Source organism: Oncorhynchus clarkii, chromosome 8 (assembly GCF_045791955.1).
Source record: "Oncorhynchus clarkii lewisi isolate Uvic-CL-2024 chromosome 8, UVic_Ocla_1.0, whole genome shotgun sequence".
In the NCBI taxonomy this organism is placed as follows: domain Eukaryota; kingdom Metazoa; phylum Chordata; class Actinopteri; order Salmoniformes; family Salmonidae; genus Oncorhynchus; species Oncorhynchus clarkii.
In genome coordinates, this window is record NC_092154.1 from 7,910,861 (window position 1) to 7,925,027 (window position 14,167).

General features: G+C 50.2%; 1 protein-coding gene across 1 annotated transcript; it reads right to left on the bottom strand.

The window, feature by feature from the left end:
• Positions 1-638: 638 nt before the first annotated feature.
• LOC139414901 (WD repeat domain 21) lies at positions 639-13,829 on the bottom strand. The gene is made up of 14 exons (XM_071162507.1): positions 13,801-13,829; positions 13,413-13,515; positions 12,864-12,967; positions 12,558-12,715; positions 12,296-12,378; positions 12,126-12,228; positions 11,484-11,627; positions 10,834-10,883; positions 10,425-10,504; positions 9,068-9,160; positions 6,259-6,356; positions 4,853-5,029; positions 4,594-4,708; positions 639-1,313 (listed from the first exon to the last, which is right to left on the bottom strand). Exons 2-14 carry the CDS (start codon positions 13,502-13,504, stop codon positions 1,075-1,077), a joined length of 1,536 nt encoding a protein of 511 aa, XP_071018608.1. The 5' UTR covers positions 13,505-13,515; positions 13,801-13,829; the 3' UTR covers positions 639-1,074.
• Positions 13,830-14,167: the final 338 nt, after the last annotated feature.

Genomic DNA, 14,167 nt, shown 5'->3' on the forward strand with positions numbered 1-14,167 from the left:
GAAGCAGACTGGTTATGTGGAGGTCTGTTGACAATGCTATGTTTTTTTTAATAATTCCAAGCCATCCATTCAATCACCATGGATAAAATACATTGTATTGAAATCTGTTTCGGATGAATAATTACCGTTATTATTATTATAAAGACAAAAAAAACAACTTCAATAATAGCAGTTGATGAATTGCAGTTTCTGTGGACATAATTCAGGGTTCACTGGTAGACAAATATAGTAGAGAGTCCTGGATCCATGTTCCAGCAGTCCATCTGCAGCGCTACGGTCAGACCCAACTCTCCACTTCGCAGCTCTACGGTCAGACCCAACTCTCCACTTCGCAGCGCTACGGTCAGACCCAACTCTCGACATCGCAGCTCTACGGTCAGACCCAACTCTCCACTTCGCAGCTCTACGGTCAGACCCAACTCTCCACTTCGCAGCGCTACGGTCAGACCCAACTCTCGACATCGCAGCTCTACGGTCAGACCCAACTCTCCACTTCGCAGCTCTACGGTCAGACCCAACTCTCCACTTCGCAGCTCTACGGTCAGACCCAACTCTCCACTTCGCAGCTCTACGGTCAGACCCAACTCTCCACTTCGCAGCTCTACGGTCAGACCCAACTCTCCACTTCGCAGCTCTACGGTCAGACCCAACTCTCCACTTGAAGTCTTGAAGCTCCAGGCTGATAACTTTAGGCAGTAAGAGTCTCCTTCATTCCAGTTACTTTGCAAAGAAAGGTTCAGTCAAGCCCTCCCCTAAGCAGGCTGCCTCAGTCAAACCCTCCCCTAAGCAGGCTGCCTCAGTCAAGCCCTCCCCTAGCAGGCTGCCTCAGTCAAGCCCTCCCCTAGCAGGCTGCCTCAGTCAAGCCCTCCCCTAAGCAGGCTGCCTCAGTCAAGCCCTCCCCTAGCAGGCTGCCTCAGTCAAGCCCTCCCCTAGTAGGCTGCCTCAGTCAAGCCCTCCCCTAGTAGGCTGCCTCAGTCAAGCCCTCCCCTAGCAGGCTGCCTCAGTCAAGCCCTCCCCTAGTAGGCTGCCTCAGTCAAGCCCTCCCCTAGCAGGCTGCCTCAGACAAGCCCTCCCCTAGTAGGCTGCCTCAGTCACTACCCCTCCTCCCTCCTGGTAGTCACTGTTATAAGGGAAGTAGTACAGATCGTGCCTGACAGCCATGAGGAGACCAGGCAGGCCTCTGTTGCCTCCTAGCTGAGAAGAGAAGACCACGCTGGGGATCATGTCCTTTCCAGCAGGGTGGGGAGATGGGATAGTCCTCAGGAGCTTGCCGTCTCCCAGAGACCACAGACGGGTGTAGCAGTCCTGACCCACTGGAGAAGACAAATGAACAGGGCAAGATACTTGTCATTCTTTTCTCATTTCATTTGACATGTACATTTCAGTAATTTAGCAGGCACTTTTCTTAAATGTTTATTTGGATCCTCGTTAGCTTTTGCAGAAGCATCAGCTACTCTTCCTGGGGTCCACAAATATAAATATATAAAACAAGACAAGTAGCAAAACACTGATGGACAGTCGCACACATTTAAAATACAACAAAATGAGGTGTGTCCGCTGCTGTTCCATGAGATGTTGTTTAATCTGTTTTTTTAAAGGTCATTTTGCTGTTTGCTTGAGTAATTGGAGATGGGAGTTCCATGCGATCATGGCTCTTTACAATACTGTTCTATTTGGTATTCTATGGGGTTCTATTTGGTATTCTATGGGGTTCTATTTGGCATTCTATGGGGTTCTATTTGGTCATTCTATGGGGTTCCATTTGGTATTCTATGGGGTTCTATTTGGTATTCTATGGGGTTCTCTTTGGTATTCTATGGGGTTCTATTTGTGCCGTGAATTATTTTTGGACTTGGAGACCCCTGGTGGTATGTCTTGTTGGGTATGTATGGGTGGTCTGAGCTGACACCCATACAGGCTATCTGGAATTTATCATCACAGTAATATTTCTCATAAAAACTCTTGAGAGAAGCAGTTAGTTAAATCAAATGTATTTATATAGTCCTTCTTACATCAGCTGATATCACAAAGTGCTGTACAGAAACCCAGCCTAAAACCCCAAACAGCAAGCAATGCAGGTGTTGAAGCACCTTTCATCAACCCTCAACCAGGAAAGACTGGATTGCATGTTGTTGATGCCGGGAAAATGATGGTGTTGCAGTCGTGGGTGAACATGAGGGGACTGAGCACGCACCCATGAGGAGCTCCAGTGTTGAGGATCAGCGTGGCAGATGTGTTGCTACCTACCCTCACCACCTGGGGGCGGCCTGTCAGGAAGTCCAGGATCCAGTTGCAGAGGGAGGTGTTTAGTCCCAGGATCCTTAGCTTAGTGATGAGCTTTGAGAGTACTATGGTGTTGAATGCTGAGCTGTAGTCAATGAACAGCATTCTCACATAGGTGTTCCTTTTGTCCAGTTGGGAAAGGGCAGTGTGCAATAGAGATTGCATCATCTGTGGATCTGTTAAGGCGGTATGCAAATTGGGTTGCCTTTGTGGTCTTGGGCACAGGGACAATGGTGGTCTGCTTGAAGCATGTTGGTATTACAGACTCAAATCAGGGACATGTTGAAAATTTCAGTGAAGACACCTGCCAGTTGGTCAGCACATGCCCGGAGCACACGTCCTGGTAATCCGTCTGGCCCCACACCCTTGTGAATGTTGACCTGTTTAAAGGTCGGCTACGGAGAGCGTGATCACACAGTCGTCCGGAACAGCTGATGCTCTCATACATACCTCAGTGTTGCTTGCCTCGAAGCAAGCATAGAAGTGATTTAGCTCGTCTGGTAGGCTCGTGTCACTGGGCAGCCTTGCGGCTGTGCTTCCCTTTGTAGTCTAATAGTTTGCAAGACCTGCCAATTCCGACGCGCGTCGGAGCCGGTGTAGTATGATTCAATCTTAGCCCTGTGTTGACGCTTTGCCTGTTTGATGGTTCGTCACAGGGCATAGCGGGATTTCTTGTAAGCTTCCGGGTTAGAGTCCCGCACCTTGAAAGCGGCAGCTCTTCCCTTAAACTCAGTGCAAATGTTGCCTGTAATCCATGGCTTCTGGTTGGGGTATGTAGTCACTGTAGGGACGACGTCCTCAATGCACTTATTGATGAAGCCAGTGACTGATGTGGTGTACTCAATGCTATTGGAGGAATCCCGGAACATATTTCAGTCTGTGATAGCAAAACAGTCCTGTAGTTTAGCATCTGCTTCAACTGACCATTTTTTTATAGAACGAGTCACTGGTGCTTCCTGCTTTCATTTTTGCTTCTAAGCAGGAATCAGGAGGATAGAATTGTGGTCGGATTTACCAAATGGAGGGCGAGGGAGAGCTTTGTACGTGTCTCTGTGTGTGGAGAACAGGTGATCTAGAATTTTTTTCCCTCTGGTTGCACATTTAACATGTTGATAGAGATTTGGTAGAACTGATTTAAGTTTCCCTGCATTAAAGTCTCCGGCCACTAGGAGCGCCGCCTCTGGGTGAGTGGTTTCCTGTTTGCTTATTTCCTTATACAGCTGACTGAGTGCGGTCTTAGTGCCAGCATCTGTCTGTGGTGGTAAATAAACAGCCACGAATAGTATAGCTGAGAACTCTCTAGGCAAGTAGTGTGGCCTGCAATTTATCACAATATACTCTACTTCAGTTGAGCAAAATCTAGAGACTTCCTTAGATTTCGTGCACCAGCTGTTGTTGACAAATATGCACAGACCGCCCCCCCTCGTCTTACTGGAGTGTGCTGTTCTGTCCTGCCGGTGCAGCGTGTATCCCGCTAGCTAAATATCCATATCATCATTCAGCCACAATTCCGTGAAACATAGGATATTACAGTTTTTTTATGTCCCGTTGGTAGGATATTTGTGATCTTACCTCGTCTAGTTTGTCCAATGATTGCACGTTGGCGAGTAATACTGAGCTAACTGGCTATGGGCGCTGACATGTAAAGTGTGGAATCATCTGCATACATAGTCATTGTACCTTTGTGTAAGACCAGTGGCAAATCATTTGCAAAAAAATAGAGAAGAGTAACGGCCCAAGGCAACTGCCCTGAGGGACACCGCACTGTACATATCTGATGTTAGAGAAGCTTCCATTGGATAGATGACTCTCCAACCGGGTGATGTTAAGCCACAGCAAGGGAGTTTCTTCAATGACAATTTATGAGCAATAACATCAAAGGCGGCACTGAAATCTAACTCGTTTTATTATCCGTTTCCTTTAACCAATCATCTGTCGTCCGAGGCAGTGCAGTACAAGTTGGGTGCCTTTGTCTTCAAGTATCCAGAGAGACTTCAAGTTAGTGCAATCCCTGTAACCTACCAGCCGTCAGCAGTAAAGTCCTGTAACCTACCAGCAGTCAGGCCCAGTAAACTACCAGCCATCTGCAGTAAGGCCCTGTAACCTACCAGCCATCTGCAGTAAGGCCCTGTAACCTACCAGCCATCAGCAGTAAGGCCCTGTAACCTACCAGCCGTCAGGTCCTGTAACCTACCAGCAGTAAGGCCCTGTAACCTACCAGCCATCAGCAGTAAGGCCCTGTAACCTACCAGCCATCAGCAGTAAGGCCCTGTAACCTACCAGCCATCAGCAGTAAGGCCTGTAACCTACCAGCCATCAGCAGTCCCTCAGCTTCGTTGACGTGGAGGGGTAAGTAGGCGTGTTGGTTATGATGACCCTCGTACTTCCGCACTGGTTTTGTTACTCGTACATCCCACAGCTTGATCTGCAGTGACACATATCAACACACAGGTAAAACAGAGTTGGGGAAGGCGAACTTTACCGTGTGTGTGTGTGTGTGTGTGTGTGTGTGTGTGTGTGTGTGTGTGTGTGTGTGTGGCCTGTCCCAGTGTATCGGTCTGTCCCCCACCTCTCCAATCATGTCCGCGGCCAGTAGGTAGTTCTCATCCTGTAGTATTCGTACGGAGGTGATAGCAGAGTCCTGGGAGAACCTGCAGGCCTTCCAGCTGTGGTCCCGTCTGCCTTTCTGACGCAGGTCGATACTGAAGATCTCTCCTGACCTACAGCCATTAAACAGGACCGGAGCCTGGATGGAGGGAGAGGGGAATTAGGGAGGGGAATGAGAGAGGGAGAGGGGAAAGAGTGAGGGAGAGGGGAAAGAGGGAGGAGAGGGGAATGAGAGAGGGAGAGGGGAAAGAGTGAGGGAGAGGGGAAAGAGAGAGGGAGAGGGGAAAGAGTGAGGGAGAGGGGAAAGAGTGAGGGAGAGGGGAAAGAGGGAGGGAGAGGGGAATGAGAGAGGGAGAGGGGAAAGAGGGAGGGAGAGGGGAAAGAGGGAGGGAGAGGGGAAAGAGAGAGGGAGAGGGGAATGAGAGAGGGAATGAGGGAGGGAATGAGGGGAATGAGGGAGGGAGAGGGGAATGAGGGAGGGAGAGGGGAATGAGGGTGAGAGGGGAATGAGGGTGAGAGGGGAATGAGAGAGGGGAATGAGAGAGGGAGGGGGAATGAGAGAGGGAGGGGGGGTGAGAGAGGGAGGGGGGGTGAGAGGGGAATGAGAGAGGGAGGGGGAATGAGAGAGGGAGGGGGAATGAGGGAGAGAGGGGAATGAGGGAGAGAGGGGAATGAGGGAGGGGAATGAGGGAGAGAGGGGAATGAGGGAGAGAGGGGAATGAGGGAGAGAGGGGAATGAGGGAGAGAGAGGGGAATGGGAATGAGAGAGAGAGGAGAATGAGGGAGGGTGAGAGAGAGGGGAATGGGGGAGGGTGAGAGAGAGGGGAATGAAGGAGAGAGGGGAATGAGGGAGAGAGGGGAATGAGGGAGAGGGAGGGGAATGAGGGAGAGAGGGGAATGAGGGAGAGAGGGGAATGAGGGAGAGAGGGGAATGAGGGAGAGAGGGGAATGAGGGAGGGAGAGAGAGAGGGGAATGGGAATGAGGGAGAGAGGAGGATGAGGGAGGGTGAGAGAGAGGGGAATGGGGAGAGAGAGGGGAATGGGGAGGGAGAGGGGAATGAAGGAGACGGGAATGAGACCGGGAGGGGTTTAAGGGAGGAGAATTAGGGAGGGCGAGGGGAATGAGGGAGGGGAATAAGGGAGGAGCATGAGGGAGGGGATGGGAATGAGGAAGGGGGAGGGGTATAAGGGAGGGGAATGGGCTGTTAAAAACTCTGAAGGTCAATAATAAAGAAGTTTGAGAAGCGCCCCTCCATCTGTTCATCACACACACACACACACACTTCAGAAATATCAGCTTCTCACCAGTGTTGGTTACACTTTTTGTGACAATGAGTCTAAGTGAATGCCTTGGCACCACTAACTCACCCTGAGGGCAAACTGCTGTGCCAGCACATCACTGCCGATGCCATAGGTCTGTCTCCTGCCCGTCACTGCGTCCGTCACTATCACCCTGCGAGACAGACCTGGCAACAGACGAACACAAAGACCACGGGAGACAGCCGGGGAAACGGCCACGGGAGACAGACGGGGAGACGGCCACGGGAGACAGACGGGGAGACGGCCACGGGAGACAGACGGGGAGACGGCCACGGGAGACAGACGGGGAGACGGCCACGGGAGACAGACGGGGAGACGGCCACGGGAGACAGACGGGGAGACGGCCACGGGAGACAGACGGGGAGACGGCCACGGGAGACAGACGGGGAGACGGCCACGGGAGACAGACGGGGAGACGGCCACGGGAGACAGACGGGGAGACGGCCACGGGAGACAGACGGGGAGACGGCCACGGGAGACAGACGGGGAGACGGCCACGGGAGACAGACGGGGAGACGGCCACGGGAGACAGACGGGGAGACGGCCACGGGAGACAGACGGGGAGACGGCCACGGGAGACAGACGGGGAGACGGCCACGGGAGACAGACGGGGAGACGGCCACGGGAGACAGACGGGGAGACGGCCACGGGAGACAGACGGGGAGACGGCCACGGGAGACAGACGGGGAGACGGCCACGGGAGACAGACGGGGAAACAGCAGACAGACGGGGAAACGGTCACAGGAGACAGACGGGGAGACAGACGGGGAAACGACCACGGGAGACAGACGGGGAGACGGCCACGGGAGACAGACGGGGAGACGGCCACGGGAGACAGACGGGGAGACGGCCACGGGAGACAGACGGGGAGACGGCCACGGGAGACAGACGGGGAGACGGCCACGGGAGACAGACGGGGAGACGGCCACGGGAGACAGACGGGGAGACGGCCACGGGAGACAGACGGGGAGACGGCCACGGGAGACAGACGGGGAAACGGTCACTAAAATTGTGCTTTTCAAAATGGCCACCAGGCCAGTGTTAAGAGAAAAGACAGGCTGGCTACCAGAATCTAACCTGCAACCAGTGTGTGTGTGTGTGTGTGTGTATGTATATACACTGCTCAAAAAAATAAAGGGAACACTTAAACAACACAATGTAACTCCAAGTAAATCACACTTCTGTGAAATCAAACTGTCCACTTAGGAAGCAACACTGATTGACAATACATGTCACATGCTGTTGTGCAAAGGGAATAGACAACAGGTGGAAATTATAGGCAATTAGCAAGACACCCCCAATAAAGGAGTGGTTCTGTAGGTGATGACCACAGACCACTTCTCAGTTCCTATGCTTCCTGGCTGATGTTTTGGTCACTTTTGAATGCTGCCGGTGCTTTCACTCTAGTGGTAGCATGAGACGGAGTCTATAACCCACACAAGTGGCTCAGGTAGTGCAGCTCATCCAGGATGGCACATCAATGTGAGCTGTGGCAAGAAGGTTTGCTGTGTCTGTCAGCGTGGTGTCCAGAGCATGGAGGCGCTACCAGGAGACAGGCCAGTACATCAGGAAATGTGGAGGAGGCCGTAGGAGGGCAACAACCCAGCAGCAGGACCGCTACCTCCGCCTTTGTGCAAGGAGGAGCAGGAGGAGCACTGCCAGAGCCCTGCAAAATGACCTCCAGCAGGCCACAAATGTGCATGTGTCTGCTCAAACGGTCAGAAACAGACTCCATGAGGGTGGTATGAGGGCCCGACGTCCACAGGTGGGGGTTGTGCTTACAGCCTAACACCGTGCAGGACGTTTGGCATTTGCCAGAGAACACCAAGATTGGCAAATTTGCCACTGGCGCCCTGTGCTCTTCACAGATGAAAGCAGGTTCACACTGAGCACGTGACAGACGTGACAGTCTGGAGACGCCGTGAAGAACGTTCTGCTGCCTGCAACATCCTCCAGCATGACCGGTTTGGCGGTGGGTCAGTCATGGTGTGGGGTGGCATTTTTTGGGGGGGCCGCACAGCCCTCCTTGTGCTCGCCAGAGGTAGCCTGACTGCCATTAGGTACCGATATGAGATCCTCAGACCCCTTGTGAGACCATATGCTGGTGTGGTTGGCCCTGGGTTCCTCCTAATGCAAGACAATGCTAGACCTCATGTGGCTGGAGTGTGTCAGCAGTTCCTGCAAGTGGAAGGCATTGATGCTATGGACTGGCCCGCCCGTTCCCCAGACCTGAATCCAATTGAGCACATCTGGGACATCATGTCTCACTCCATTCACCAACGCCACGTTGTACCACAGACTGTCCAGGAGTTGGCGGATGCTTTAGTCCAGGTCTGGGAGAAGATCCCTCAGGAGACCATCCGCCACCTCATCAGGAGCATGCCCAGGCGTTGTAGGGAGGTCATACAGGCATGTGGAGGCCACACAATACTGAGCCTCATTTTGACTTGTTTTAAGGACATTACATCAAAGTTGGATCAGTCTGTAGTGTGGTTTTCCACTTTAATTTTGAGTGTGATTCCAAATCCAGACCTCCATGGGTTGATCAATTTGATTTCCATTGATCATTTTTGTGATTTTGTTGTCAGCACATTCAACTATGTAAAGAAAAAAGTATTTAATAAGAATATTTCATTCATTCAGATCTAGGATGTGTTATTTTAGTGTTCCCTTTATTTTTTTGAGCAGTGTATATATATAATCTGTTATTATTAATGAACAGGCAAGGTTCAGTGAGAGGTTTCATGTCGGGAACATTGTATAAAATGCTGTTGCTTGCTCCTGTATCACCAACATTGTAGTGTAAAATGCTAATCAATTGGTAAAGATGATGGGAGGGTTAGGGTTTCCAACTCACCCGTGCTAAATGTTTTGTCAGCCTGAGGGTTGAGACACCAGGCACAGGACCAGGCTGTAGAGATCTTAAAACTACACAGCATCCCCGGCTGGTCTGGAGGAGGACAAGAGAGGAGGAGGAGGACGAGAGAGGAGGAGGAGGAGGACGAGAGAGGAGGACGACGAGAGAGGAGGAGGAGAGAGGACGAGAGTGGAGAAGGACGAGAGAGGAGGAGAGAGGAGGAGGACAAGAGAGGAGGAGGAGAGAGGACGAGAGAGGACGAGAGAGGAGGACGAGCGAGGAGGAGAGAGGACGAGAGAGGAGGAGGAGAGAGGAGGAGAGAGGAGGAGGAGGAGGAGAGAGGAGGAGGAGAGAGGAGGAGAGAGGACGAAAGAAGAGGACAAGAGAGGAGGAGGACGAGAGAGGAGGAGGAGGAGAGAGGAGGAGGACGAGAGAGGAGGACGAGAGAGGAGGAGGACGAGAGAGGAGGACGAGAGAGGAGGAGGACGAGAGAGGAGGACGAGAGAGGAGGAGGAGAGAGGAGGACAAGAGAGGAGGACGAGAGAGGAGGAGGAGGAGAAAGGTGGACGAGAGGAGGAGAAAGGTGGACAAGAGAGGAGGAGGAGAGAGGAGGAGGAGAAAGGTGGACGAGAGAGGAGGAGGAGGACGAGAGAGGAGGACGAGAGAGGAGGACGAGAGAGGAGGACGAGAGAGGACAAGAGAGGAGGACGAGAGAGGAGGAGGAGGAGAAAGGTGGACGAGAGAGGAGGAGGAGGAGGAGAGGAGGAGAAAGGTGGACAAGAGAGGAGGAGGAGAGAGGAGGAGGAGAAAGGTGGACGAGAGAGGAGGAGGAGGAGAGAGGAGGAGGAGAGAGGAGAGAAATAACGAATGCGCTCAGCATGAAATATATGAAGATTACAGTATTACATTACAGTAAAAGGTTCTGAAAATAATAATAGTATGTCCTGAAAATAATAATAGTAGGTCCTGAAAATAATAATAGTACGTCCTGAAAATAATAATAGTATGTTCTGATAATAATAATAGTATGTTCTGATAATAATAATAGTATGTTCTGAAAATAATAATAGTATGTTCTGAAAATAATAATAGTATGTCCTGAAAATAATAATAGTATGTCCTGAAAATAATAGTATGTTCTGAAAATAATAGTATGTTCTGAAAATAATAATAGTATGTCCTGAAAATAATAGTATGTTCTGAAAATAATAATAGTATGTTCTGATAATAATAATAGTATGTTCTGAAAATAATAATAGTATGTTCTGAAAATAATAATAGTATGTTCTGAAAATAATAATAGTATGTCCTGAAAATAATAATAGTATGTCCTGAAAGAAGCACATGGAAACGTCACCTGGGTTGGAGTTGCTGAAGAGCGAGGCTGGTAGTAAACTGACACAGCCAGGAGTCTCTGCCATGCCCACCAGACACAGGCTGAACACTGGAGTCAAGGAAACACCAACCCAACAACTCTCTTAAGTACAGCTACTGACAACGCTCTGAATATGAACATGCTGAGGGGACCTTTGACCCCCGTCGAGACAAACTAGAGTGACTAGGCAGGGTCATGAACTCTTAACGTAGCAGGCCTAAAATAAACACCAGAGTGGAGTTCCCACATTCGGCTTTCAGCTGAGAAGGAAGGTTGATTTAGCCGTATCCTGGTAACACCGGAAGCATCCGGGTTGTTGGCAACTCCGCTAAGGAAGCAGGGTCATTAACCACTTTGAGTAGCATCACAGTCTGCTGTGTAAGACGGATACAGGACGTGTGAGTCAGAGTGGGTGACGGATGCCCAGCAGATAGAGTTCACCTGAAACACAGACAACATGTTTATAACACAGGTACTGAACAGGTGGAACAGACAACACAGGTACTGAACAGGTGGAACAGACAACACAGGTACTGAACAGGTGTAACAGACAACACAGGTACTGAACAGGCAGAACAGACAACACAGGTACTGAACAGGTGGAACATACGACACAGGTACTGAACAGGTGGAACAGACAACACAGGTACTGAACAGGTGTAACAGACAACACAGGTACTGAACAGGCAGAACAGACAACACAGGTACTGAACAGGTGTAACAGACAACACAGGTACTGAACAGGTGAAACAGACGACACAGGTACTGAATAGGTGGAACAGACGACATATATATATATATATATACATATATATATATAAAAAACACAGGTACAGAACAGGTAGAAAACAGGGACAACATAGTTTAGCGTATAGGTGTTCAAGTTGCCTGGGTAGATATTCCTACCATCCAGCATGCTTTTAATGCCCAACTCCAAAACTAGCCTTCATTCCCAGTCTCTCCCCCCCAGCTCCTAACCCTCCCCTCCATGTCACCTTTCTGTTGGTAGAGGTTATCCTCAGCCCTCTCTCTCCTTCTCACCTTTCTATTTGTAAAGTAGAGGTTGTCACACATCTTGACGGACAGGGAGCCCCTGCTGCAGCCTCTGAAGTTCATGATGCCGTACTTGCAGCCTCCGTGAGACACGTCGTTAACCGTGAACACTCGCTCACATGCAGAGTCACCCTGAGAGAGAAGAGAGAGAGGGGAGGAGGGAGAGAGAGAGGGGTGGGGGGGTGGGGAGGAAGAAAGGGGAGGAAGAAGTGAGGGGAAGAGAGAGAGGGGAGGAGTGAGAGAGAGAGAAGAGGGGGGGGACGAAAGGGGAGGAAGAAGTGAGGGGAAGAGAGAGAGGGGATGAGGGAGAGAGAGAGAAGAGGGAGGAGGGAGAGAGAGAAGAGGGGGGGGCGAAAGGGGAGGAGGAAGTGAGGGGAAGAGAGAGAGGGGATGAGGGAGAGAGAGAGAAGAGGGAGGAGGGAGAGAGAGAGAAGAGGGGGGAGAGGGAGAGAGAGAGAAGAGGGGGGAGGGGGAGAGAGAGAAGAGGGGGGAGGACAAAAGGGGAGGAGAGAGGAAGGGGAGTAAGAGAGAAAAGAAGAGGGCAATCAGGAGGAAGTTTACACCAGTCAACCATTGCCAACGTTCTTCTTAAAAGTCAAAAGAAAGCGTGTGTGTGTGTGTGTAACTCACCACTATGAGTCTAAAGTGGTCTGTGTTGGGACTGCTGCTTTCAGAGCTCTGGACCTCCAGTCTGTGACGTCTCATCCCACTCACCTTCACCTCATGGATCAGCCTGGGCACACACAATCATAAGGGACACAATAACGTATGTACGTATGTGTGTACTTTTGATACCGTACCTACTGTAAGAGTTCCCAGGTAGCAGACCCAGGTGTCTTTTCTGCAGCAACAGAGCTGAGTTCAGGCCTGCTCTTGGTGCTTTCTGGAGGGAGAAACAAAACACACAAGAAAAGCCCTTCAGAGCTGCTGCTGTCGTTTTCAATTAGGGAAGGAGAGACGTCATCTATCGGCTATAAGATACAAAACATTTTTTTTTTTTAATTCGATAGGGTACCAAATGCCCCTGATCCACCATCAAAAGTTCCCCGTCTGTGGTAGTACCTTCCTGGGCCTCTCGTCCTCAGTGATCATCCTGGCCCTGTGTTTCTCCTGCTCTCTCTCCTGCAGCAGCCCTCTGGTCAGAGGGTTACAGTTGTTGTGGCCCGGCAGCAGCCGGAAGTAACGGTTCTTCTCAGCGTCAAAGTAGAACCCCGGCAGCTCTGGAGATGGAAGGACAAGGTACACGTGGACGATAAAGACACGGAGTCTGTATTGTCCTTGTACGTGCAGTGACACACTTTGGACCGCACTGATTTATAAGTAGTCATTCTACAGCCAGGTAGAAAGGTGTGTCTGAGTGTAACTGACCTGGGGCAGCGGAGGAGGAGGAGGAGGAGGCTGCACTATTAGAAATAGACCTATTCTCTGGGGTCCTGTCTCTGTAGGAGGGGCCTGCTTCACTGCTGCCATACCTGGGGACCAGAGAGGAGAGGCAAGTCAGTTAACAACAAATTATTATTTACAATGACGGCCTACCCCGGCCTAACCCTAACGGCGCTGAGACAATTGTGCGCCGCCCTATGGGACTCCCAATCACGGCCGGTTGTGAAACAGCTCTGGAATCGAACCAGGGTCTGTAGTGATGCCTCTAGCACTGAGATGCAGTGCCTTAGACCGCTGCACCACTCTGGAGCCCAATGCCATCATTGCACCGGTAAAACAACACACGGGCAGGATTATAACAGAGTTTAGAAATACGTGTAATTCCGATCATATAACATACACTGGATTAAGATTAATGGCCCAAGAACGCCCCGGGCATTTGATAGATCAAGTAAACGAGCTGTAAATAAGGTAGTTTACACATAATTAGGGCCAACCAACCTGTGGTCGTGAGAGACATGGTCACCATCCTACCTTTGTTCCTGTGTCCTGTCCCTTTGCCAGTCAGAGCGGTAACCGAGTCGCCTACGGTCCCTGCCCCTGTCACGCCAATTCCCTTTCTTCATCCCTGCTATTGCTATGGACACAAATACCGGACAGTAAACATCAACACGAAGTCTGTCACTCGCTTCTGTGTTGTGTACTTGGTAGCTAGCTAGCTAGCAAGTTAGCTAATTCGGCTAGCCATTTCGCTTGCTAACAAAAGCCCTTTAAATACAGACACGTGGTACGTAGACAATTTGAATGATGAATCATTACTATATTTAAAATGAAATGGGGTTATTCGTGTAGTAATTAGAGGATACGATGTTGATCAAATATATTATTGAACATCGGAGCTTTGACACAAAGTTCATTTTACCTGCTACAACGTTGCACCCACGTGACCAAGTTAACACCCGCCCCTAACCCTCATTGGCTTATCGCTCACAATAGTGGCCCTCTTTGCGGATTCACTATTGGCTGCTTGTGCTATCAATCACTATCGTTTCCTCTAACGAAATGTAACTTTAATCATCATTCTCATGAATGAAACATTTGTAACATTGTATCAGAGATGACTGTCGTCTGTAGTGATAAAGAAGTTGTGATTGGTTTAGGTTATGGATAGAGCATTGCTTTGTAATGAATTTCTTGTGAAAACAAACCTTCATGTTTGATTAATGCTTCTATAATATCAATCAAACCAAAATCTGCCCTATGTTATTGTATTTTACTGCACTACTGCA

Bases quoted from the DNA above. Each gene is read 5' to 3' on its own strand.
- LOC139414901 (XM_071162507.1), bottom strand. From the start codon at position 13,504: ATGAAGAAAGGGAATTGGCGTGACAGGGGCAGGGACCGTAGGCGACTC. The intron at 5,030-6,258 runs GTGAGTTAGTGG...CCCTCCATCCAG, and splicing joins CACAGCAGTTTGCCCTCAGG to GCTCCGGTCCTGTTTAATGG. The intron at 1,314-4,593 runs GTAGGTTACAGG...TGTCTTCTCCAG, and splicing joins TGAGGGACTGCTGATGGCTG to TGGGTCAGGACTGCTACACC.